Source organism: Monodon monoceros, unplaced genomic scaffold, assembly GCF_005190385.1.
Source record: "Monodon monoceros isolate NGI ecotype Baffin Bay Population unplaced genomic scaffold, NGI_Narwhal_1 Super_Scaffold_20, whole genome shotgun sequence".
NCBI classification, from domain to species: domain Eukaryota; kingdom Metazoa; phylum Chordata; class Mammalia; order Artiodactyla; family Monodontidae; genus Monodon; species Monodon monoceros.
This window is the reverse complement of record NW_021703777.1, coordinates 46,458,164-46,483,915: the sequence shown is the minus strand read 5'-3', so window position 1 is coordinate 46,483,915 and position 25,752 is coordinate 46,458,164. Positions and strand designations below refer to the sequence as shown.

General features: G+C 37.0%; 1 protein-coding gene across 4 annotated transcripts in view; it reads right to left on the bottom strand.

Annotated features, from left to right (window-relative positions):
- Positions 1 to 4,801: 4,801 nt before the first annotated feature.
- CDKL2 (cyclin dependent kinase like 2) overlaps positions 4,802 to 25,752 on the bottom strand; it is a 33,657-nt gene continuing 12,706 nt past the window's right edge. For all 4 annotated transcript variants that reach the window (XM_029235914.1, XM_029235915.1, XM_029235917.1 and 1 more), the window contains 11 exons: positions 24,648 to 24,826; positions 23,425 to 23,537; positions 21,909 to 22,048; positions 19,940 to 20,028; positions 17,967 to 18,102; positions 16,663 to 16,961; positions 15,971 to 16,064; positions 12,125 to 12,248; positions 11,789 to 11,895; positions 6,122 to 6,210; positions 4,802 to 5,129 (listed from right to left, as the gene is read on the bottom strand). In XM_029235914.1, coding sequence (XP_029091747.1) covers positions 6,145 to 6,210; positions 11,789 to 11,895; positions 12,125 to 12,248; positions 15,971 to 16,064; positions 16,663 to 16,961; positions 17,967 to 18,102; positions 19,940 to 20,028; positions 21,909 to 22,048; positions 23,425 to 23,537; positions 24,648 to 24,826 — 1,347 coding nt within the window. In that variant the 3' untranslated portion in view covers positions 4,802 to 5,129; positions 6,122 to 6,144. The remainder of the gene's footprint in view (positions 5,130 to 6,121; positions 6,211 to 11,788; positions 11,896 to 12,124; positions 12,249 to 15,970; positions 16,065 to 16,662; positions 16,962 to 17,966; positions 18,103 to 19,939; positions 20,029 to 21,908; positions 22,049 to 23,424; positions 23,538 to 24,647; positions 24,827 to 25,752) is intronic.

Here is a 25,752-nt window from a genome sequence, read left to right as displayed (position 1 = left end):
GGTACGGCATTTTTGGAGGACAATTTGGCAGAATGGGTGAAAATCTAAAAGGAAGCATACATTTGCAGCTTCACAACATCCTTATCTGGTGAGCACTGTGACTGTTTTCTCCAGCATCCATGTCCTGTATGCCTCCCCAGCTATGCGGAAGCCTGGTGGTTCCATGGGTAGGCTGTCATTAGCCTAACCCAATGAGTATAATCCTGTTTCCTTTTGCTCTTGTTATTAATTCAGGCAAAGGAATTTAACAGAGCCCCAAGCCAATCAGTGCACACCATTCCCCTGGCTACAATGCTTGATTCAAGGTGAGCAGTATCCAAATCTGGCTTAATAAGAGTAAAGTGAAGTTTTGTTTATGGCTGGAGAAACATCCTTCCTCCTCTGTAAGTGGATGAGGATGTGTGTAGCTCCAGGAGCCTAAGCTCCCAAAGTTTTTATTATCTAAACAAAAAAAATTTTAATTGATTCCAGATCTAAGTAATCATGACCATATATCTATTTCAACAAACACCCATGGCTCTATCATTTATTGAGTGACACTGAGTAACCTTCTTAACTTTCAAAGCCTATGCAGTAAGTCCCCTACATACGAATGAGTTCCGTTCCAAGAGCGCGTTCGTTAAGTCCTGTTTGTTCATAAAGCCAACAGGGTTAGCCGAGGTGCCCAACTAACACAGTCGGCTATAGAGTACTGTACTGGAATAGGTTTGTAATATTTTTCACACAAATAATACATAAAAAACAAACCCAAAAAATAAAGAAAACATTTTAAATCTTACAGTACAGTACCTTGAAAAGTACAGTAGTACCAGCTACATCACTGCTGCTTTTACGCTTGCTTCCAGGCATCCTGGGCTTGAAATAAAGATACTGTACTACCGTACGCTATACAGTACTGTACGATGAAGTACACAACAGCGCAACCACTGGTAGAGGATGCACGCGCGTGACAATGTACGCCAGACACGTGAACTAACTTACGTGACTGGACACACGAACGCACGTTCACAACTTCGAAAGTTCAAAAATTGAAGGTAGAGGACTTACTGCACTTTGCCTCTAAACCATGACTAACATTCCTACCTTCACAGGGTTACTATTATTATCGTCACGTAGAAATCACAGAGCTAGATGGTGTGGAACAGAAATAGACAAATAAGATGTGGTTCCCCACCTTTAGAGACACAGAAATTTTGGTGGGGGCGGTGACACTGGGTACTGTACTTGCCCGTGTGCCTTCAGAATCTGGCCCTGACTCTTCTGGAGGGTCTAGGAGCAATTTAATAAACAGCTTTTCTACTTAAAAAATATACAGTGGAGGAGACAGACAGGTAGGTATACATGTAAGCAAAAGGAGTGATGATCTAAGGAAGAAGACTAAACGCAGGTTCAGGAGGGAAGTAACCAATGGGAACATTGCTGTGGGATGGAAGGATTGTTTTAAATTCTAGTGGCAATGTTAATGGAGATTGCTTTCCAGAACTAGAGGCATGGAGATAGCTAAATGGAGGTAAACTGACATTAAAAACCTGTTCTCTTGACTGATAAGAGAGCCTACCCTAGTGTAGGGACAGGAAGACATGCTGAATTGAAATATTTTGGTTTCATTTCCCTGACTCCTTCTTTTTTTTTCTGATTTAATTTTGTTTTTTAATTTTTTTTAAATTTACCTTTGGCTGTGCTGGGTCTTTGTTGCTGCGCACAGTCTTTCTCCAGTTGCAGCAAGCAGGGGCTATTCTTCGGTGCACGGGCTTCTTATTGGGTGCAGTGGCTTCTCTTGTTGCGGAGCACGGGCTCTAGGTGCGTGGGCTTCAGTAGTTGCGGCACACAGGCTCAGTAGTTGTGGCTCACGGGCTTCGTTGCTCCATGGCATGTGGGATCTTCCCGGACCAGGGCTCGAACCCATGTTCCCTGCATTGGCAGGCGGATTCTTAACCACTGCACCACCAGGGAAGCCCGACTCTTATTTAATTCACATTAACCAACAATACAGTTTTCAAAGTTTTGCTAGAACCTTCCTCACTTCTACAGGAAGTGATCTGGCATGCCAAAGTACAACAAGTAAGGATTAAATAAGGCTATGCCATGGGGGGAAATAAAATTTCACTGAAAGCAAAGGAAAATGACATTTGGTGGATGGGTTTTTGTTTTGTTTTCTGTTTCTCAGCATATAATAGAGTCGATATCAGATATCCACAAACATCTACAAACACAAACCTCTAAATCACAAGTTACTTACAAGTGATGATGAGTGATTTGTGGGAAGGCACTTCTCAGAAAGACGTGTTAAGAAATAGATAAGCTTTATGGTAATTACATTTTCAAGTTACTTCATGTCTGAAGCTATAAAGAGAGAAAATAAGACCCTTTAAAAAGCAATGTGAGAACATAATTTTTCATTCACATAGAGGAGTGTTAAGGACCCATTTCCAATTCTAAAACACAACACAAAACAATAGAGAAAAATCCATTTAGCCTAATTCTCTAGGACTAGCCTTAAAACCTTAAAAGCAGTGATGCTGGTGTTTCTAATTCCTGCCAGTGGTTCGGTTACATAGAGGAGCATTTAGAAAACAAGTGAAGCACATTTTTCCGTCTAGTCTGACTCATAATTTAGTACAGATCCAGCCTTATATTGTAGCACAACTAAAATAAAGGAACCAATAATGAGAGAGTCACATAAGAAAACACATCTTCTGTGTCCCCATTTCTATAGGAAGTCAGCTATTCTAACCAAGCAAGGATTCTCAATCAGGAGAACCAGGTTCTAAGCGTAAGTCTGTCACAACTTTTACCAAGTCATCTTTACAAGACATGCTACTTTAGGACCAGGTTGCTTGTATCACTGGCTGTACAAGAAAATTAACTTGCCACCCCTATATACAAAATTTCAAAAAGATAATTAACAGATTATTTCAAACTTATTTGTTAAAACTGTACGGTGTTGTATACATTATTCATGGTCTCTTAAATAAATTCAAGTAAAAACCATTTATGGAGCTCAGTAAGATATAATATTTATTAATTTTAAAACATACATACACACAGCAAGCCCACTTCCCCCCCACCAGTACATATACATATTTTCTATTAGTAAGTGGCTTAATCACATCCTTGTAGGTGAGACAAAGTAAAGTAATCTTAAACTGAAAAAAGGGATTATTTTGGTTCAGTGTCTATGGCCCCAATTTGCAAAATCTTCTTTTTCAAGTTCTGCCACGGTTCTAACCAGATATGATCCTCAAGTCTCAAGTTGGACTTATAGTGAATAACTTTTAGTTCTTTAATTCTAAAGTTCACAAAATGTTTTAATAAACAAAAAATACCAAAAGCAAATGAGAAGGTAATTGATCTTGGACCCTCAGACACTGGGGTGATATTTTCACACTGATCTTTACATAAAAATAACACTGAAATAAGCTAGAGAAACACTTGGCTTTTAGGTATTATCTGCTTTCCACGCTAGAGTCTGTTGACAATATTTTTCAGAGTAAAAATAAAATAACAATATTTTAATGTGAAGCCTACAAATACTTACACACTAATTTTGTTCAGCACGTTAGCCACACCAATCTAGTCAAACACCTGGTCAGAGTTTAAAGATAGAGCTTCAAAACCAAGACCAAATTTCAGTTGAACCACCTATAGACTCTACATTGGAGTCCCTTATTTTGCCTCTGGAGTGTCCTACTCTTTTGAAAGCCCAAGTGTCTAAGGTCAGAATTTCAATATTAAGCTCTTTAGAGTAATAGAGAAAAGTGCTAGTTAAATGTTTGGGCTAAGTTCTAGCCAGTGCCTTTTAGAAAAAACAACATATTGCTCATTGGTTAAGGCAAAAAAAAAGTCCACACAAGTTCTGGCCCCCTTAACAACCATCCTCTAAGATAATGAACGCAGAGCACAACTTACAACCCAGAAACCAAAACCTGCAGTCCAATTGGTTTCACTCTCCCACCTAAAAGTTGTGGACCAGCGCATTAGAAAAGATGCGTGGGCTGTAGGTAAATGATTTTGCACCTTGTGAAAAGCTTTGGGGGAGGCCTTGGAGGACCCAAGGAGACAGAAACGTCTCTAGGTTCTGTCTGATATCACCTTCAAACTATCATTGGGACAAGAGTGAAGTCCTAACAGTGGATATTCCCTCCCCAAAACTTCTCCAGCTGGGGAGTTCCATAGCAACTGGCCCAGAAAAGAGTAATCAGCCCTAGTCAGTTGGTAACCCAGCTTCCATCCCCAAATTTTGTATGTCTACCTCTTTTTTTTAATGAGAAGCACAGTACGCAGCTCCAAGGTAAACGTACAAAATTCTCCTTCACCACTCTTGTTCCAATCACGTTCCTACACACAAGAACATTAGCACCAGAATCTTATAAAACAGAGGACTACCCAATGCCAGAGTCATACTAGGTCGTTAGAAATAAAAGGCTTCTTTGCGACATTTGCTTTAGTGTGGTTCTTAGAAGATCAGCAGAGAGGCCAGATTCCCACAATAACACTGATCAAACATCAACAATAATCACAGAAACCAAAGATGTACATCCATCCACAGAGAGCAGTTACATTTCTCCTTAAAGCCTAGAAACAAGCAAGATTTTTAAATGTGTTTTATAGTTAAGTTAGGGTAAAGGAAACATTTTCTCCTACTGATCCTAGGTTTTTTTTCCATTTTCTTCAACTGATCCTAGTTTTTATCACCTACCACCACCAAACCCACTCCCAAATAAATGTACACATTTATACAAATAACACACAAGATTCAATGCATAAATAACATGACCTTTTAAATGCTTCTCTCTTTCTCCCTTTTTTTTTTACTCACTTTAAATACACGATCTACTAATATTAAATACACATTCACGTAACAAGAACTCTATCACTATTCTTTCATTGGATACATGTTGAAATAGCCATCAGTGGACTTGAAAAGTGATGGGATAACATTTGGGAAGGGACAGTTGTTCAATGTTCCTTTGAAACACATGGATGTCTTTGTCTTTTCTTCTGCTGCAAGGCCTTTCTCAGAAAATGTAGTCAGTTCAGAAGTCAAGGCTCAAAACCACAAATCTCTGCTTCTAGGATATCAGTACTTTTGTTGCACAAGGATGTCATCTCAAGTGCTAGGGCAGCATCTAAAAGCAAAGGGGGATATATGCCACCAAATAGTTTACATATATTCTTTCGAGAAATTGATTTCTACCTCACTTGCTTTCTCATATTGTATATGTTGACAGTATTGGTAGGTATTACATGGTCTAAGAAAACCTTAGATCATATGTATAAAAAACAAGATTTTAAAGACAGTCTTCAGGATAATTATCCACCAAAACTACCATGTATAGCACAACATCTCCTTTTGTGTAAATAATGACTAATTTTGACAAAATAGATACAAGTTTTATAGAGCTTGCAGTTTATGCAGTATGTATAGCAAATGCATTGCAATGACTTCTACTAGGCCCTTGGAAGGGACCTGTAAAAATGAGAAATTAAAACTTAAGATTTATGCACATCACAGTAAATTCACATTTGATGTCACAGACATTCAAAATGCTTTGTGGAGGTTAACAGGTTAATTCCAAAAACACACTTATAAGAATGCAGGATTTTATTTTTGAATGACTTGTGTGAACTCACATAGCAAATTATCACCCAAAAATGTCTGATTTTTTTCTCTTTTTTTTTTGGTTTTGGTTTTTCAGTACTAAAAAGTTATATTTAAAATGAAGGCAATCACTTGGTATGATCCCACTTTATTAGGAAAAAGATTACCAAGCAATCATTTACTCTTTCTTGCTTTACAAATCCAAAGGGCAAATGACTGATACGGGAGATAAGTATTTATCCTTCTGGAGCACTTGTCACCCTAAGTTCACATTACTGTATCAATAAAATACAGGAGATTAGTTTAAAAGCAAGAGATGCAAGCGCTATGAAAAGGGATTTCATCACAGAGACAAAGCTACTCCTGTTTTTTTAAGTAGTACAATTCTTTGTCTATCAAGAGTCCTCATAGAATCAATCATTGGAGTATGTTTCAGCTGTAGAATTTGTTGCTTCAGCAAGCTACAAAATATTTCCCATGAAAGGTTACACAGCTTCAAGGGTGAGAGATCAGACCTACCCAGCTCAGAACCAAAATGACAGTCAGTGCTGGTGTTCCACTCGAGGCAAATCGGCCTCTGAATCATCTGACAGGGGAGATCCTGATACCTACAAGTTAATAATTGAGCATATAGAGTCTCAGTAATTGTAAAAGTCTTACTTCCTCAAAATCCCAATTCTTGTTCAAATATCAGACGATTAGAACTTGGGAACTAGTCGTAGCTCAAGTTGCTTACACAGAAGAAGATGAAGTAAAGGCTTCATCTTATTCTTTGACCTCTTTGTTGATACATATGTTAAAAGATACTTCTGATGTGCCAGGGCAATGTAAACCCACTATAACCCATGTCTACCTATCACCAAAATAAATGAACAAACAAAACAAAACAAAACCTTTTAGAAAAAATAGAAAAACAACTGAGGATTAAGGAAAAGAGTCAAAACTTGGAGATGTATCCCTTCACAAGGGGGTAGGTTTCTAATTTTGTTTGTTTTTCACTTCTATGACTTTGCCCAAAGGGCAAGCCCTAGTCTCAGAGTCGTAAAGAAGTGCAAGAAGCTAAAAGTCTGAAAGGAACCCCATCTTTATAGTCAGAGAAACCAGAGAAAGGGGTCCCTGCAGGGCAAAAAGTATGGGCGGGGGGACTCCAGAGGGAAGAGAACTAGAGAAGGGGACCCTCTAATTCTATGTATAAACCCACAGAAGTCTCCATGCAGTTCCTGAGGTATGCATGCATGGGATAGCTCCCAACAGCATGGCAATTGTCTAAATTCAATTTAGAGAAGTGAATGAGATTTTAATCACTTGTACAAGCCTCCAACTAAGCCCTGAACTACACAGGTGCAGGACAGATGCAAACTAGGATGACAAAGACTTAGAGAACTGAGGTTTAAACCGCCTCTCACAGAAGGTAAGGCAGAATTTACAGTGTAAACAAAACTTGGGTGACTGCTTACTAAAATAAAAATTTCAACATTCTCCTGAAGATTATAACAAGACCCAGAGACTATACAATACAACGTTTACAATATCCGAGATACAATTCAAAATTACTGGACATAAAAAGATCCAGGAAAGTGTGATTCATTCTCAAGGGAAAAGGCAGTCAAAAGATAAAGGCAATCCTGAGGTGGCCCAGATGCTGGAAATTTATATATACTTGAAATGAATGAAGGGACAGGAATTCTTAGTAGAGAAATAGAATTTCTAAAAAAGAACTAAGTGGATATTTTAGAACTAAAAAATACATTATCTGAAATTCTAAAATTACTAGCAGAATGGAAGTGACAAAGTAGTCAAAGAACTTGAGGAAGGATCCATAGAAATTACTCAATCTGAAAAATAGAATGAAGAAAGACTGAAGAAAGTGAACAGTCTCAGGAACCTGTGAGAAAATACCTACCAAAAGGTCTAACATATATGTCATTCATTAGAACTTCAGAAGGAGAAGAGAAAGAAATTAGGCAGGAAAAAAATGTTTGAAGAAATAGTGACCAAAAACTTCCCAAATTTGGTAATAGAGATAAATTTACAGATTCAAGAAGCTTAGCAAACTCCAAAAGGATCCATTCAGAGAAAACTATGCCTAGACATATTATATTCAAACTAATAAACACAAAAGGTAAAGATTAGATCTTGAAAGCAGCTAGAGAAAAATGAAACATTACTTAAGGGTAACAATTCAAATACCTGAGAATTTCCCACCAGAAATCGTAGAGATCAGAAGACGAAGAAATAATACCTTTATAGTCCTGAGAGAAAAAGAAATATTTTAAACCTACCAACTCAAATTCTATATCCAGTGAAAATATATTTCAGGAAAGAAGGCAAAATAATGTCATTCCCAAATGAAAGAAAACTAAAAGAGTTTGTCACCATCAGACCTGCTCTGCAAGAAACACTAAAGGAGGTCTTTCAGATTGAAGGAAAATAATACCAGAAAAAAAAACTGTAATCTTTAAGAACGAAGAACAACAGAAACAGTAAGTAGCTAGGTAAACATAGAAAACTACTTTCTTCCCATAAAATACTTATGACTATTGAAAGCAAAAGGTACTAACATAGCATAGTGAGGTTTTCAATGTATGTGAACAAAATACAAATGCAAACTGTAACATAAAGTTCAGGTGGGAGGAACGGAAATACATTTGCAAGGTTTCTACATTTTATAAGTGGTACAATATTTACTCTAAGTAGACTATGAAAGATTAGTTATGTATACTGTAATCCCTAGAGAAGTCACTAAAAAATAATGCAAAGAGGTATCTTCAAAAAGCCAATACTAACAATATTCAAATACAAAAGAAGGCTGGAAAGGGAAAACAGAGGAACCAAAAAACAACTAATGAAAAGACAGAGCTAGATCCAAACATATCAATAATCACATTAATGTTAATGGCCTAAATATTTAGTGGTAGGCAGGATTCTAAAGATATTCCACTAAGATTCCTGTCCCTGGCTAGTCAATCGAACTAATTTAGCTATTGCTGTGAAGGGACTTGGCACATGGAATTAATGCTGTTAATCAGCTGACCCTAAGACAGGGAGATTATCCTGGTGGGCCCAAGAAATCACATGTGCCCTTAAAGTGGGAAGAACGTCAGAAAGATGAGGCAGAAGGGGACGTAAGAGAGAGTCAAGGAGTAAGAAAGGTTCAACCACTGTTGCTGGCTTTGAGGATCATGGAATTAGGCCATGAGCCAAGGAATGTGAGTGGCCTCAAGAAGTTGAGAACGAGAACAACTCCCAGGAGCCAGCCAGCAGGGAAACAGGGACCTCAGTCCCACAACCACATGGAACTAGACGCTGCCAACAACGTGAAGGAGCCTGGAAACGGATACCCGCGCGAGCCTCCAGAAAGAAATGCAGCCCTGCTGACATCTTGGTTTCAGCCCATGAGACTCTTAAGGAGAGCAGCAGCTGTGCCTGGACTTCTGACCTATGGAAGCGATAATAAATGGAGATTGTTTTAAGTTGGTAGTAATTTGTTAGCAGAAATAGAAAACAAACAGACATTCCAATTAAAAGAATCAGAATTGAGAGAATAGCTACAAAGGGAAGACCCTAATTTATATGCTGTTGGCAAAAGAAACACTTTAAATACAAAACCAGATAGGTTGAAAGTAAATGAAAGTAGAAAGATGTACTATGGAAACAAATAAGTGGAAGTAGGCTGGAGTGACTACTTTAATCTCAGATAAAATAGACTTCAAGGCACAGAGCACCATGAGAGAAAGAGACATTTCATAATGATAAAAGGGAGAATGTATCAGGAAGACAAAGCAAGTATAAATGTGTATGTACCTAATAAGACAGATTTAAAATACATGAAGCAAAAATAGATGTAAGAGAAAAATAGACAATTCCACAATCATAGTAAAAGATTTTGACAGCACTCTTTCAGGAACTGATGGAACTAAACAAAAAAATCATCAAGGATATAGAATGTCTAAACACTATCAACCTTAATTGGATTTCACATTTATAGAATACTGTATCCAACAACTAAAGAATATACATTATTTTCAAGAGAACAAGGTTCATTCACCAAGATAGACCATGTGCTGGGCCATAAAACACATCTCAGTGAATCTAAAAAAATCAAAATCATACAGAGTATATTCTCTGACCATATGGAATTAAATTACAAATTAATAATAAAATATCTAAGGAACGCCCAAATATCTAACTATTAAACAACACATTTCTAAATAATTACTGGGTTAAAGAAGAAATTACAAGGAAAAATGTTTTCATGTTTGAATGGAATGATAATGAAAATACAACATATCGAAATTTGTGGGATGAAGAAAACAGTGCTTAGACGAAAAACTCTGAAGCTATGTATATAAGTACATAAGACATGTAAGCATGTAGGGGGTGAGGGAGTGGAGACAGATTCCATGGATTAAGTAATATTGTACTTACAAAATCTATCTTACAGATTGTTCCAGAGGTACATAATAGAGTTTCATAAATGTGAAAATGTTTGTGTTATGTACAGAAACAAAATGTAGTTCAGTGCATAGATGAATACCATAAAGACTGCAAAGCAGGTCACAGCCTCTGCCAGCAGGCCTTTTGCTTTCAGTCTCCTGTTCTCTTTCCACTCAGATTTTCCAGACATAAGCTCGTGTTACTTTGGTGTTAATTTGTGTTTTTCACTACACCTACTTTCTTCTTTATTTTAAATGCAAATGGAAATTTAACAAATAAACTGAGAGTAAAAATGCAGAACCAGTGTATAAATATAAAAGGATTAGTTCCGAACGAGAAATAAAAATATTGAAGGAGTGGGAAGGCATCCAAAGCCTTTCTTCCATTGCATGAAACTAGATTGAGCTATGTCAACCCTGAAACGTGATTTGAACAACAGTGTGCTCACAAAGAGCAAGTGGAAAATCCTGCAGCTTTAAAATCCATATTTAAGTTTAGAAGTATACGGGAATTTCCTGAGACTCTGTAGTCCCTCAATGTAAAATCTGTGGCAGTGATTCATCTTCACACAACAGGAATTTGTTTAGCTTTGACGATGTTGCTCCCGAAATTGCTGGCAAGAGATAAGGCAAAAGCAGCAGCAGTCTGTAAATGTTTTCTTCAGAATCACTGGGTAACTGCCTCTGCAATTTGTTATCCTCAACAATATCATTCCCCTTGTTTGCAGAGCTCTACAAAATAATTTAAAGAGTAACAGTAGGAAAAAGCATCGGCATAGAGAAGGAGGCTACCTACAGGGGCTGTCTATGAAATGGAAATCCTTAAACAATGAGGATGGAGAATTCCAAAACAAAAGTTGCCTAGCATCAAGCAAAGGTGAAAATCTGTTTGAAGAAGTAAAGGGAAAGTTCAATGATTCATATCCCAAGTTTGTAGTTAGTTAGGGATGGCTCAGAAGATTAAAAAGTTGGCCAGTTTTCTTAGTGATATGACTGTTGTTGATATAAAAGTAGCAGAAACATAAATATTCTGAAGAGATAAGAGGAATTATAGCAAAAGACTATATGGAATAGAAAATCTTTAGCATGGATGGAATGGATTGCCCCGGGGAAAAGTGTCAAATGGAGAATACATTTTAAGATAATAAAAACTATTCCAGGGCTTCCCTGGTGGCGCAGTGGTTGAGAGCCCGCCGATGCAAGGGACGCGGGTTCGTGCCCCGGTCCGGGAGGAGCCCACATGCCGCGGAGCGGCTGGGCCCATGAGCCATGGCCGCTGAGCCTGCGCGTCCGGAGCCTGTGCTCCGCAACGGGAGAGGCCACAGCAGTGAGACGCCCGCGTACCGCAAAAAAAAAAAAAAAAAAAAAAAAAACAAACTATTCCAAAAAGAGTTTCACTCTTTGAAAGGTAACAACTTTGGTATTAATGCAGTGAAATATCATAAACTACCATAAAGCCTATAGTTATATTAAAGCCATAGCTAGGCTACACACACGCATGCACACACACACACAATTTTTTAATCTATGAAAAACTGATCACTGTAAACTGGGAAATGTTCATGTAAATATATATGTAATAAGGGTACTTAATGCAATGAACCATAAAACAAAATTTAACAAGCAAAATTTTATAAATCCCACTAATAAACCTGCCCAATTCTTAAGAGCAAACTCTCCATAGGACACTTTAAAAGGAAATATGAGAGAGACCCGAGTTCCATGCGTCCTACAGAGGGTATTTCTATACCTGATGTAATGCAGTATTGAAGGTGTGCAAGTCAATAGCGACCAGAGAAGGAATTCGAGATTCTGAAAGATTTTTGTTCTCCTTCTTTATTAGCCTGGAATTTCGAGCTAGATAAAAATAACCATAAACACAGTGAGAAAATCAGACGTTTTTGTTAGTTCTTCACATTCAGTATCTGTCCCTTGGTATGTACTTCTTGTACATAAGTCTGTACATTTTCACATACTTAAATATGTAAAGTTACTATAAATTTTTAATATTGTGTTAGTTTACTTAACATACATTTTAAATAATGTAAACAAAAGGGCTGAAAAAGTAAAAGCGTTACAAACATACCGATGCCTTCCAAGGCTTTTAGTTCACGGAGATGATTATAGTTTAGTTCAGGCAAACGGACATCTCTCTTTGAGTATTCCCTTCTTTTCTTATTTGCCTGAAGTAGACTCTTTTCACTAGCAACCTAATATCATCAGAATGGTTAACACAAATGAATTAGCCTCCAGGTAAGCTTGCCCCCTTTCATGACTACTATGTTCATATCCTAAAATTTATAGAATTGAAAAGCTAGAATAATACAAAATTTGAAGAACACTAATAACATACAAAACAATTTCATCCAGTTATTTCAAACCTCTTCCTCTTTAAATCTATTAAAATTACTAACAAGCAGATTGGTTGGTTGCTATGAGTTTCTCCTTCTCCCTCCACCAAACTTCAGTGTAAGTCCTGGCAAGTAGTACAAGGTTAAAAGATGGCCATCCATGTCCTGGTCTTTCAGGCCAGCAAGGTCAGGTCTTATGACACTTGCTGGGCTTTTTAGCATAGTTGCTGTTGCCACATGAATTTTGAATAGTACATCTTGTCATGTATATCACATCTCCTAGCACATTTTTCACTTTCCCAATGATAATCTTGTGACTCATTTTTTTACATCTGTCCTTGTCTTACTCCTCACTGTTAGCAAATATCATTTTCCTAGAAATACAGTTTATTAAGTATAAAATTATAACTTCAATCATATTCCTAATCTTTCTAAGCACTATTACTTCATATTTGATAAAGTCTGGAAAAATAATAAAGAGAAGAACAGCACAGCAGCACCTCAATTCTGCACCTTTATGAATTTGACAAGTTCCCAATCTGTTTCATTTGAGAATCACAGAAACTCTACATTCTTTTCCACATTTTCAAAACAGATGATACATAGAGAGATTATATGATTTACTAAAAGGAAAGAAACCAATATAGATAATGAAATCCTATGTATGTCCATGTATATCCACATATATGTATGTATACTGAAATATACACACAAAGAGTATAATGACAGTGTTAAGCCACTGAGATTCCAGATACCTCGAGCTTAATATTCTGTGAATTATGCTACTCTGCCTCTCAGAAAGTCTTCAAAAGTCCTGTAGTGAGCTTTTGAGTGTCTTTCTTTTGGCTGTTTCTATTTGCTCTCTCTCTTTTTTTTAAAATAAATTTATTTATTTATTTATTTATTTATTTATGGCTGCGTTGGGTCTTCGTTGCTGCACATGGGCTTGCTCTAGTTGCAGAGAGCGGACGCTACTCTTTGTTGCAGTGCGTGGGCTTCTCATTGCAGTGGCTTCTCTTGATGCAGAGCACGGGGTCTAGGCAAGCGGGCTTCAGCAGTTGTGGCACACGGGCTCAGTAGTTGTGGCTCAAGGGCTTAGTTACTCCGTGGCATGTGGGATCTTCCTGGACCAGGGCTCGAACCCATTACCCCTGCATTGGCAGGTGGATTCTCAACCACCGTGCCACCAGGGAAGCCCCCTCTATTTGCTCTTTTAATAGAATGAGTGCTAAGGCTCAAGGTTCAAATCAGCTGTAAAATAAAATAGTTTTAAAAAAAACTATCTGCAAGTATAAAACAATAAAATAATGAGTCCAAACTACTAGGTTTATATACTCAAAAAGTAGCACATGGACTTCCCTGGTGGTGCAGTTGCTAAGAATCTGGCTGCCAATGCAGGGAACATGGGTTCGAGCCCTGGTCCGGGAAGATCCCACATGCTGCGGAGCGACTAAGCCTGTGTGCCACAGGCTTCGTCCTGAGTTCTAGAGCCCGCAGGCCACAACTACTGAAGCCCGTGCGCCTATAGCCCGTGCTCCGCAACAAGAGAAGCCACTGCAATGAGAAGCCCACACATAGCAATGAAGACCCAACGCAGCCAAAAATTAATTAATTAATTTACAAAAAAAAAAAAAAAAGTGACACATAATATACATAAGAGATGTTTATAATAATATATGTATTCACATCTCAGAATCAGGGCATAAAGCATGGGAGAAGGCTATTGATGTTCAACCTAGAAGCTGAAGAAAGTTTAGCCTTAGTTCTGCCTCGGTTAATTTTCATTAAGAAAAGACTCCAGTGGGTCTTCTCCCTACTAATCTTTACCTCCTTTCTTGATTGCCTATTCCAAAGAAGGATAAACAGAAATGAGATCTAAGATTATCAGCCAGCACTGATAATGCAATGCCTGAAAGAAGGCTAATATCAATTCCAGCAAAATGGTATTGAGCCGGCTACTTTGAAAAGACTTGCTGATCAAAATAATCTTCCAGAGCAGACCAGGAAGGTAAAACACAAAAATATCCACAAATAAATGAGTAGGATATATCAAAAAGGAAAGTATTATTGGTAGTGAAATTATAGGCTAAGAATAGTTAAAAGAAAAACAATTGCAATCATCAGAGATATGAAAAGAAGGCTATATTTTTCAGCTCTGAGGATAATGGGAGAGGTAGAGAAGGGAAATGTGTGAGAAAAATACTCTGGGGAATACATCCATACCTCCCCCTCCCTGGCAGAAAAATCTATTCACCACATTTCTTAAGCAGCTTCAATGCGTTAGACACTGTTCTAGGTGTGGGGCAGAGAAGTGAGGAAAACAAACAAAGCACAAATCCTTCCTTGGAAGTTTACATTTGGGGTGGTGGGCAGGGGGAGGGAGAGACAGACCATATATAAATAAGAGAATAGAGGATGTCGGGTAAGGCAATGGAAAAAAAACAATTAAGCAAGGGGAGGGGAGAGAATAATAGACAAAATGAATTAAAATATTTGGGAAGACCTCACAATAAGGCTTCATGTAAGCCAAGGAGGAGAAAAAGCAAATTCTTTGGATTATCTGGGGAAAGAATGTTCTAAAACAGAGGAAATAGCAAGTGCAAAAACCCATATGTGGGAGTATATGTTCCAGGAATAACAAGGCAATCAATGTGGTTGGAATGGAGTGATCAAAAATGAGAGTAGCCAGGGATGGGATAGAGGGATGAGGGAGTGAGTCACTCAGGGACTAACAGGCCCTAAAAGCACTTTGGTCTTTACTCAGAGATGAGAAGCCAATGGAGGGTTTTGAGTGGAAGAACAATGATGATTCAACTTAACTTTAAAAAGAAGCATTCTGGTAGCTGTGTTCAGCATAATAACGCTCCTCTGAACCTTCAGAAGACCTCTGAATCTTGACATGCTTCTACTACTGCAATCTGACACTGTTTTAATGTGTTGATTCTCTACTAAACCACGAGATTCCTGAAGAGAAAGACTGACATTCTTCTTCAGTGACTTAAACATAATAGATAATCAATATTTATTAAATGAATAAATAGACTATTTCCACCAGAAACCTGGTGTGGGTGAGATAAGACAACTTATCTTCTCATCTACTCTAAAAAAGAACTGATCACCAAGCATTAGGTTAAGAAACTTTACCATTACTGAAAAAACTAAAACATATCATTTTAATAATAACATCTTTTTTTATTGAAGTATAATTGATTTACAATATTGGGTTAATTTCTGCTGTACAGCAAGGTGATTCAGTTATACGTATATATATCTTTTTTATATTCTTTTCCATTATCTCAGGATATTGAATATACTTCCCTGTGCTACACAGTAGGATCTTGTTGTTTATCCATTCTATATAATAACAACATCTTATATTTAAATTTCCAGACTTATGAAACTTAAACTTGTCTCTCACATTTATGATTTTGACATGCTGGGATGATATATACATAATTAAGTTTCCACTTTATGATACGTCTCTCAATAAAACTCTCAGTTCTTCACTATCATATTTACTATTAATAGAAGTCTAGAAATGACTAATGTTTGCTCTTCTGCCTCTGAAACAGATCACTTACCGATGTGGTCACATTAATATTATAAACTCCTGCTGGAGAATGTTTATTTGGTTTAGCAAATGGAATACAATACTTCTTGGTTTTCTCATCCACTCTGTAACAAAAGCCACAAAAAAATTTGCGTTAGACCCAGCAGTAATTTTTTTTTCAAGCACAAAATCAAAAGACCCAACACCAAGTGACATGCAGTTTAATCAGAATTTAATGCCTATTCTTAAACATACAATGCTCACAGATCTGGTGAAACATTCTGTCCTTTACCACTACCCTCATGCCTCCCACCCAGCCTTCAATGCCAATGAATTACCTTCCTTTCTGCGAAATTCCCAACAGGAGCTCCTTTGTACTATTACATGCCCACAGCCATGCCATGAAGCAGCAGACGCTCAAAACCAATTATCTCTTTTATAATGACAAACTCCTTTTGTGTTATTAGACTAAATAACTATAGATTCCTTCACCTTAAATAATACAACCTTATTTTCTTAGGACTCAGGTAAATTTTTTGATCAAATGCTAATCATTTTTATCACATTAGCCAAGAAGTCTTTTGAAACAGTAACCTGACAAAAATGAATAGGATTCAGAAACCTGAGAGTAATAATACATGTGGCTGAATCGATAAATATTTGCAATTTGTAAAGATGTCCTTTCCTTAAACAACATTTTGTTCTTATTTTCCTAATTCATACCTGTAACTCTGAACTCCTGAGATAGTTCCCATTCCAGAATTAATAGTGGGAGCCACTGCAGAAAGGTTGTACGTAAGTGGAGGAATTGCCATGCCTGGATTTCTTGTGTGGCCCACGCTGCCATTACTGCAATCTCGGAGGCTTGTTGAAGGCACTGTTTTGATGTGGCTCATCCCATTGTCATTGAGACAGCTGGCATTTGAAGCTCGACTGACTTTTTCAACTTTTTCTCCATCCATTTTTGAGCCTTTTATTTTAAATGCTTTAGAATCCTTAATTTTGGGATCAGCATTTGTATCCTGTTACAAAAATGTTAATAACATTAATGATCTGAGGAGAATGAAAAATCACCTTTTCCTATAAAGTACTTTATCAACGAAAGCAGAATTCCAGAGATATCCCCTTTTTTAAAAAAATTTTTGGCTGCACTGTGCAGCATGTGAGATCTTAGTTCCCTGACCAGAGATCAGACCAGGGCCCCCTGCATTGGAAGTCTTAACCACTGGACTGCCAGGGAAGCCCGAGATATCACCTTCTTGTGCTCCAGTTTTTCTTATTCTACCTATGGAATTATAATTAAACCCGGGATTCTCAGTCAGACATCTATTTCAAATGAAAATGAAACTCACACTAGCTCTGAGATATATATATATATCTCAGATTTAATGATATACACACATATCACATTTATATTTCAGTGGAAAACAATGGAAGAGGACTCAAACATGCTCGCTTTTGTACTCATATATTTAGAGTCAGGGAACACAGAATTGAGGACTCATTCTTCTTTGGGTTCACTTGAGAAATGGGAGTGGGTTGGTGGTAGATTTGAATTATCTTACCAAGAACAGATTCTGGATAAATTACCAAGAAAAGTAAACTTTAAATAAATTGAGTACCCAAATCTCAAATTTTAAATGCTCTACTTTATATAAAATTCTAAAAATTACATTTTTCTTTCCTATCATTTAGGGCAAAGAAATGGTGTGTGCATGTGTTTGTGTCCATGTGTTTGCGTGTGGGTGTGCACACATGTGTCTAAATGCTCTTGGATGAGAGTGATTTCCTGACAAGCCCTATTGCACAGACTGGCACACAGTAGGCATTCAGTACATGATATGCTAAGATTTTTTTTAAACAGGTAATGTCTACAGAAAAGATACACTTTTACAAGTAAGCTAAAAGTTAACTTGTTAGCCACTCAGGAAACTTTTAAGATCTTCATTATTCCCTGCCCCCCACCCCCCAAATTTAAGGATATATTAAATTTAAAATTTAATACCCATTAAAACATGGAAATTTACCTGTACCACAAGTGTTTTTCTCTCTTCACCCAAGGAATCATCTTTTTCCTTTTCCTTCTTTCTGTTTTGGGGTTTTTTAGATAAAGAAATGTTTCTGGCATCTTTCTGTACTTTTAACTGCAGTTCCTGAGAAAACCTACATAAAAATTACATGTGTCAATAAAATAAGATTGTATGAGACAGATAAATCTAGAAAAAAAAATGGTTTTCAAGATATTTATTTTTAAAAATTGAGTATTAAACTCAACTGTGTTTTCAAAACAAGAAATGAGGTAGTCTGCAGAACTGGGAATCCCTGAGAACATTTCAGGAGGTTCACGAGGTCAAAGCTCTTATCTTATTACGAAGGCGACTTCTTTTTCACCATGTTGACATTTGCACTGATGGTATAAAAAGCAGTGGGGGGTAAAACTGCAGGTGGCTTACCAAGAATTGAAGCAGTGGCACCAAACTTTACTAGCAGTTATTGTATCCTTCCTAGCCACACATTCTCAGGTTAAAAGGGGTGGGGGGCAGTTTTGTTTAAGAATGTCCCTGATGGAGCAGTAAAAAATATATATATTTATTTAATTAAATCTAAACCCCTGAACATATCTTTTTCCACATTCTGTGTGACAAAATAGGAATATGCATAAAGTACCTCTGCTACAAATCAAAGTGCAATGGTTGTCTGAAGAAAAGTACTTGTGTAACTGGTTGAGATACAAGCTAAACTAGCCACTTTTTTCATGGGACAACATTATTACTTGAAAGACTGACAGAAAAAAAAATTATTATTATTATTCAGACTTGTGGTATTCAGCAGATATTTTCTTTTTAAAAAATGAACAAAGGAGGTTGTTACTTCAAGGAAAACAACTGATAATATTTGCATCAATGATAAAATTCAAATTTTTATGCAAAATTAGAATTCTGTTCAACTTGTCTCCACTACCATGAACTTAGCAGATTCCTAATACTACAGACTTTTCTGATGAGAGAGAATATGACTTTTTGATATTGTATAATGAAATATCAACATTCTAAAGCTCTGCATAACTTAGCAAAACAATATTTTCCAAATGACTAAGGCATCATGCTACAAAAGCATGCATGGGTAAAAGGTCAATTCAAAGTGCAAGTTAGACAAGTGGATTTTAATGTAACGGGATAAGAAGTTCATTGGTATGGTTTCAGATTCCACAATGCAAGCAACGTTAAAGAAACTACCACTGTCAGTTTTGGTATAGAATCAAAGAAGAATACCCACAGTAATCTAAAAGGGCTATTAAAATACTCTTCCATTTTCCAGCTACATATTTGTGTGAGGCCAGAGTTTCTCCACTTATTTCAACCAAAACAACATATCACAACTAGTCGAATGCAGAAGCAAATATGAGAACCCAGCTATCTTTTATTCAACTAGATAGTAAATAGATTTGCAAAAATATAAAGCAATGTCATTGCCACTCATCTCACTACTTTCTGTTTTGTCAGCTGCTCTGATGCCAGCAGCTGGAACAGCACAGGAGACCATGCCAGCCGCTCTGGCACCTACAGGTTTGGCACATCAAGGTCTCCAGCACATCAGCAGTGTCAGCAGTGTCATAGGACTGGGTATGGTATGAGTTCAGCAGCAACACGAGATGGCACCATTGCAAATGCATCAGCACCCAAGATGATGGCATCACACAGCTGGTAGCAACACAGAAATCAGTGACCTGAGTGGTAGATGTCACCAGGGGGAGACAGAAAGAAAGCATGAAGGGACTGCTTCGTGAAAACCAAGAGCCCTAATTTACTGAATGCAGGGGACCACTCTTAGGAATACATTATTGCTAAGGGTGAATGGAGGTAGGGTGGTAAATATTTGAGCTCCTGTAATAGTAGGTGGGTAGAGTAATAAGAGAAATACTGTTTGTTACTGTTATGTACTGTATGGGGGCCTTATTTTAACTCTAGGTTGGTATGACCTAGAAAACACAGTACTATACCTCTCAGCAAATCCATCCTTATGAAAGAAATCATGGTGCAGGAGCTCAGCACAGAAGGGCCTTTTGTCTGGGTCAATATGTAAGCATTTCTGGGAAACCAAGGAATACATACAGTTCATATCAAAGAAAAACTGCCTACATTTACATTTCTAAATATAGAAAATTCCTTTTCACAGTCAATGAATTTTAAACATCTATAATAAATGATAAAGAATAAAGCACAAATCTAGACTATGACTACCAATGATTGCTAATATCACAAAAAGAAAGAACACCAGACATTCAGTGTCTCTGGACAGAAATATACAAACCTCTTACGAAGTAGTCTTGCCAAAAAATCAACCTGATTCTGACTGAGCTCTAGGTCTGCTGTGAGTTTATACAAAATACAGGACACAAAGGAACATATTAAACTACATTATGTGGAAAATTCTAAGGGACAAACAACCTATTTTCTTTAACAGATAAATGGCAAGGTTTAAACAAAAAACAAAGAGATGAAGAAGAGCTTGTAAATTAGGAATCTTAAAAGACATATCAACCAATTGAGAACTCTAGTCTTCATGTGGATCCTAATTCAAAGAAATTACGAGAAAATTAATGAAATTTTGAGCACTGATTAGATATTTTACAATACTAAAGAATTTTTGTGAATTTTTAAAATTTAAAGTACTTACAGAATGGAAGGGAAAGAACCTACTCTGTGCTTATTACTGTGCTAGATACTTGACATAGATGATTTTATCTACGTTCTTTCATTTTATTATAGATTTTATTATATCTTGTTCTGATTCACTGGAACCACTCACTGCCAGTAAGAATAGAAGGGACTTATCAATAAGTAGCTTTAAATGAACAAGAAAATTCTGCAAATAATTAGGGCATTTATAAGTGAAATAATATAATATCTGGAATTTGCTTCAAAATACTCCAAAAAAAAAAGTTGCTGAGTGTGTGGACAGGATAGATGAAATATTTTCCAAATATTGTTAATTGTTGTAGCTAATGACTAGCTCGTGAGATTCATTACACCACTGCTTTTTCTACTTTCTTTTCTATGTTTGAGATTTCTTATAATAAAATGTTTAAAAAGTTATATGATTCTACCATAAGGGATATAAGTTGCACAATATTGTTTTGCTTTTATTCCCTTTAAATCTCTTCACAGATCATAAAGCTTGTCTCAATGAAAAATATTTGTATCTGTTAGACTATGTAGAAAAATAACAATGTATTATTCTAAGAACTTGTTATAATTAGTTATAAGCTTACTAAGCTTTTTTAAATGAGTTATTTAAAGAAGTAAAAAAGCAAAAAATATCTTGGGTAAATGTTATGTGACCCTGCTCTTTTAGAGATACTTAGTTTATCAACACTTTTGGACAATCCTAACTAATAAGAAATTTTTGAGCGAATAATTCCAAAAGGTCCACTTTTAGAGACCATTTGATCCAGTGAGGATCTCCCTAAAGTCTTCCTCAATCAAATACAAGGCAAAGGTGATGATCATTTAAAAATTAGCTTCAGTGAATCTAGTGGTTAAGCAAAAGCCCCTTTTTAACAATACACTACAGGCCATGCCTATGCCTTACACTTTAATATTTTCCTGCTTCTCTACCCTTCTTTTTATTTTCTTACCCTATTTTTCTTCTCTTTTCCACTTACACAAGGCTTGCATTTTAAATGTTAAACATTAAAAACATGTCATTATGAGAATGTTTTCACACTTAAGACTTGCCAGATAGTATGAAATGGGTTTCTTAAAACAAGCAAAATTTTCAGGTCTTTATCTCTAAAGTCCCTCCATCCCCACGCCCCCCAAATAAAACTCTTAAAATGTACAAAAATTTAAATCATCAGAGGAAACTGTTGTCCTAAAAGATCAACTGGACAAGAAAAAACGAAGAGAAAATCAAATTTCCATAATGTAAATTCCCTGTCAGAAAGTGCAAAGAAAAAGTACGATTACCTTTGCTAAATCTATCACAACTTCAGGGAGCCTGGGATAGCGTCTTTCAAGAGGAACCGTTTCTTTGACTTCAGGCAACCTTACTCCAGCAAACACAGGATTTTTATAAAACAGCTCCTGATGTCTCGGAATGAGATTACCTGGTAGTGAGAATGGTACACATCTCTGTCATTACGCATCATGGGACAGGTGGTGTGGAGTAGAGATGAGTGTAACACAGCTTGTAGAGCGGGGACTCTCTCCGCATGCAAAAACAACCGAACACACAGTGTTCTTATTGTGGTGGCGCCTGGCAGTCTTTAGGTGGCTTTGACATAAGTCAGCGCAAAGGAATTAACATTCTTATCTCAACATACTCATTCAGAAAAGTTCACACGCTACTATACATAGAACTGAAGATGCCAGGGAGTATAGGAAAAGCACAGGTAAAGAACATTGTATAATTTCTTAGATATAAGTACCAGCACTGCATTTCTAACTACAAAGCATAAAGTGCTGACCAAAGATGAAAATATTAATAGTCATATGGTCAGAATCTAATCTAGATAAATAAGTTCCACCCTTTAAGAATTTAATTTTTGCCCAGTGTATCTGTATCTAAGGGCTGATTTGATCACTTTTATCTTTTCTCTCAACTTTAATACCTAACCTAATATAAAATATATATGAAAATTCTGCTATAAGAAACCATTGTATTGTTTATTGAACTTCTAACCTGGAAACTAAAATCTAAGAGTTAAATAACCCTCAAGTAATTACCCATTATTTCTATTTTACAAACTCCATCACCCAACAGAAAGTTGATATTTCAACAAATGTAAGATGACTTTGATAGTCTAGCTTTGAAATTCTGTCCAAAGCACTAGCAACAAAAGTCAGAACTGCAGCAAGATTAAATTACTTTGGAAGGGGCTTCCCTGGTGGCGCAGTGGTTGAGAGTCAGCCTGCCGATGCAGGGGACACGGGTTTGTGCCCCGGTCCGAGAAGATCCCACATGCCGCGGAGCGGCTGGGCCCGTGAGCCATGGCCGCTGAGCCTGCGCGTCCGGAGCCTGTGCTCCGCAACGGGAGAGGCCACAACAGTGAGAGACCCACGTACCGAAAAAAAAAAAAAAATTACTTTGGAAGTCCCTGTGTCTCTCAGTTTGAAGATGAGAAAGAGGGTAATAGATATATAACACAAATGCTTGCTGACCCAAAGATAATATGATCATTTGTATTTTCTCTACATGTGATTTATTGAATGCAAAAGTGCAGAGAGAATGTACAATGTTTGCTTTTTTCTTTAGCGGGGGAGTTGGCAGGAGGGCAGGTGAGAGCATGATTAGGACAATATGTCAGATAGACAAAAGCCAGACTGAGAATGACTGAATATATATATAAAGAGAGAGATAGATGAGTTTTTCCTACTTGCTCCCTACACCCATTCAAAACACGTATCATCTTTAATGTACCAACAGCTTGTAAAATAAATATAAACAATCACTAAAATTTAAAATGCAGACGTATAATCTTACCCAAACACACCATAATATGATATAACTGATCGATATCAGAATCTCCAGGAAAAAGGGGTTCCCCCATGAGCATTTCAGTTACCAGACAGCCAATGGCCCACACATCAACAGCCCTGAAAGAAAAGCAATGTGGTATAAAACCTGGCATCTTACTATGCTTACTATGACTGAATCTGTTCTGCATATTACTATTTGGTGTTCTTGGTACTGAAAACGTAGTAGTAAGCCTTAGATTACTCTACAAAATACATTTCCCTATAAACTTAAAGTGTTAATTTCCAATTTTACATATATCAAATTTCCAGAAACTTCAATCATGTGACATGAGGGAAAAGACTTCCGAAGACTCAAAACAGTTGTTAAGTATACTTTATTCTGAAAATAAGCCTTTTGGGTTTCCATTCAGTGGCTACTCATTTTTTGTTCACACATAATTTTGACAAGGTTCCTCAGTCTATCCCACCATACGCTGAAAACAGCACACCAGAAGGAGAAGGATGTTGCGAACACAAACAACAAGGAGAACTGAAAGCTAATAGGGGGAAATAGAAAAACTGTCTTAAAAATCGGTCACAAAAACTTAAAGAATATTCCGGCATCATTACCATAGGGACAACTACCTTGAAATTGCTTAAGGTCATAGTGGAATTATAACATGGTACAAAAGTGACAGTATGGCGGTAAAACGAGAGCTCAGAGTAATTAAGAAAATATTAAATGAATTGTACTCTGAAAGCAGAGAAATTGCAAAACATATTTTAAAACAATTTCTATCAAAATCAGTAAAACTTCCAATCCCTTCTTCTTTGAAGAATTCATTTATGAAGACGATTTATCTTTTTGAAACTATTCACTCAGTTCCATTTCTACCCTCACCCTTGCCCACGCTACTTTGCCTCATTGCAAGTGTCAGACTTACCCGGTCAATGTTACCTCTCTTTACAAGTGAGAAATATACCTATTTCTAACTTACTATTAAAAACAGACCACTTACCTTGATTTCCCTACCTTTAAAATAATTATACTCACACCAACTTGCTTCACAAGAATGTTCAAAGGGGAAGAACCAAAAATGTTTACAAATAACTTTATAAAGTTCTCTGAACTGAAAACTTCCTTTCCGTGTTAGAGGGATCTTTCATCATATTAAAAACATGTTCCATTTTATCAAGAAAAGAAAGTTAAATCTGCCCTCCCCACCGCCCACCTTGCTCATGTCTTACTTGCCATACTTGACATCACCAACCAATAGTTCTGGAGCTCTGTACCATCGGGTTGCCACATAATCAGTATAAACCTCCCCAGGAGCTGCCAGTGTCCGTGCAAATCCAAAATCACATAACTTGACAACACCAGACTGGGAGACTAATATATTCTCTGGCTTTATATCTCTGTGTATGATCTAAGACAAAAAGCAGAGTATGAAATATACTGGCACATCAAGTTAAGCAAACAAATTATTTTTGAGCACCTGTCATATGCAGGGCACTGTTTTTGTCCCTATAATAAGTACAAATAAAAGCCTATAAAACTGTTCCTGGCTTTAAAGAACCTGGGACCTAGTTGGGAAAAAAAAGAACATTTATGCTTAAAATTTTATTTAAACGATCAAAGATATTGGATGAAATATATATTATTAATTACCAAATCAATTGCTCTGATAAGGACAGCTCTCAAGACTAAGAGAGTAAAGCTGTCATTGAAGACTGGGCTGGTCAGGGAAAATTTTTGTGGAAAAGGGTGGGCTAAGACAGGTCTTTAACACTAGTATGACCTGGATAAATGTAGAAATGAAAGGGCAATCCAAGTGAGGGTAGCAAAGAGAGCAAAAGAGTGAAGATGGGAATAGATCAGGAGATGCTGGGGAAATGTTTTTTCTGGAGTAGAGGTTATGTACTAGGTTTTGCCTCAACTGCCACTCTGGGAAGTCTGAGCTTGTGTCAGGGCCATGGGAACCCATGGAAGTGACATGACCAACAAGGTGTTTAAAGAAGATGTTGGCCACGAACAAGGTAAAGCAGAGAGGGGGACTAGAAGTGGGAAGAAGAGCAGTGGGACAACTAGGAGGTGATAAGGGTATAAACTAGTCTGGTGCTCAAAGGAATGGAAAGGAAGAGGTGCAGTGTAGAAATATTTTAAATCAAGAATCAACAGAATTTAGGAAGTAATCTCAGATATTTTACTTAAACTTGGAAAACTAAAAGAACAGTGGGTCCATTACCAAAAATAGAAAAGTCTGGAAAAAGTTAGGTTTGATTAAGAGTAATTAGTAGTTTAGTTTTAGCCATATAGGCTTTTAAGTGGATTTATGAGTACCCGATTGGAGGC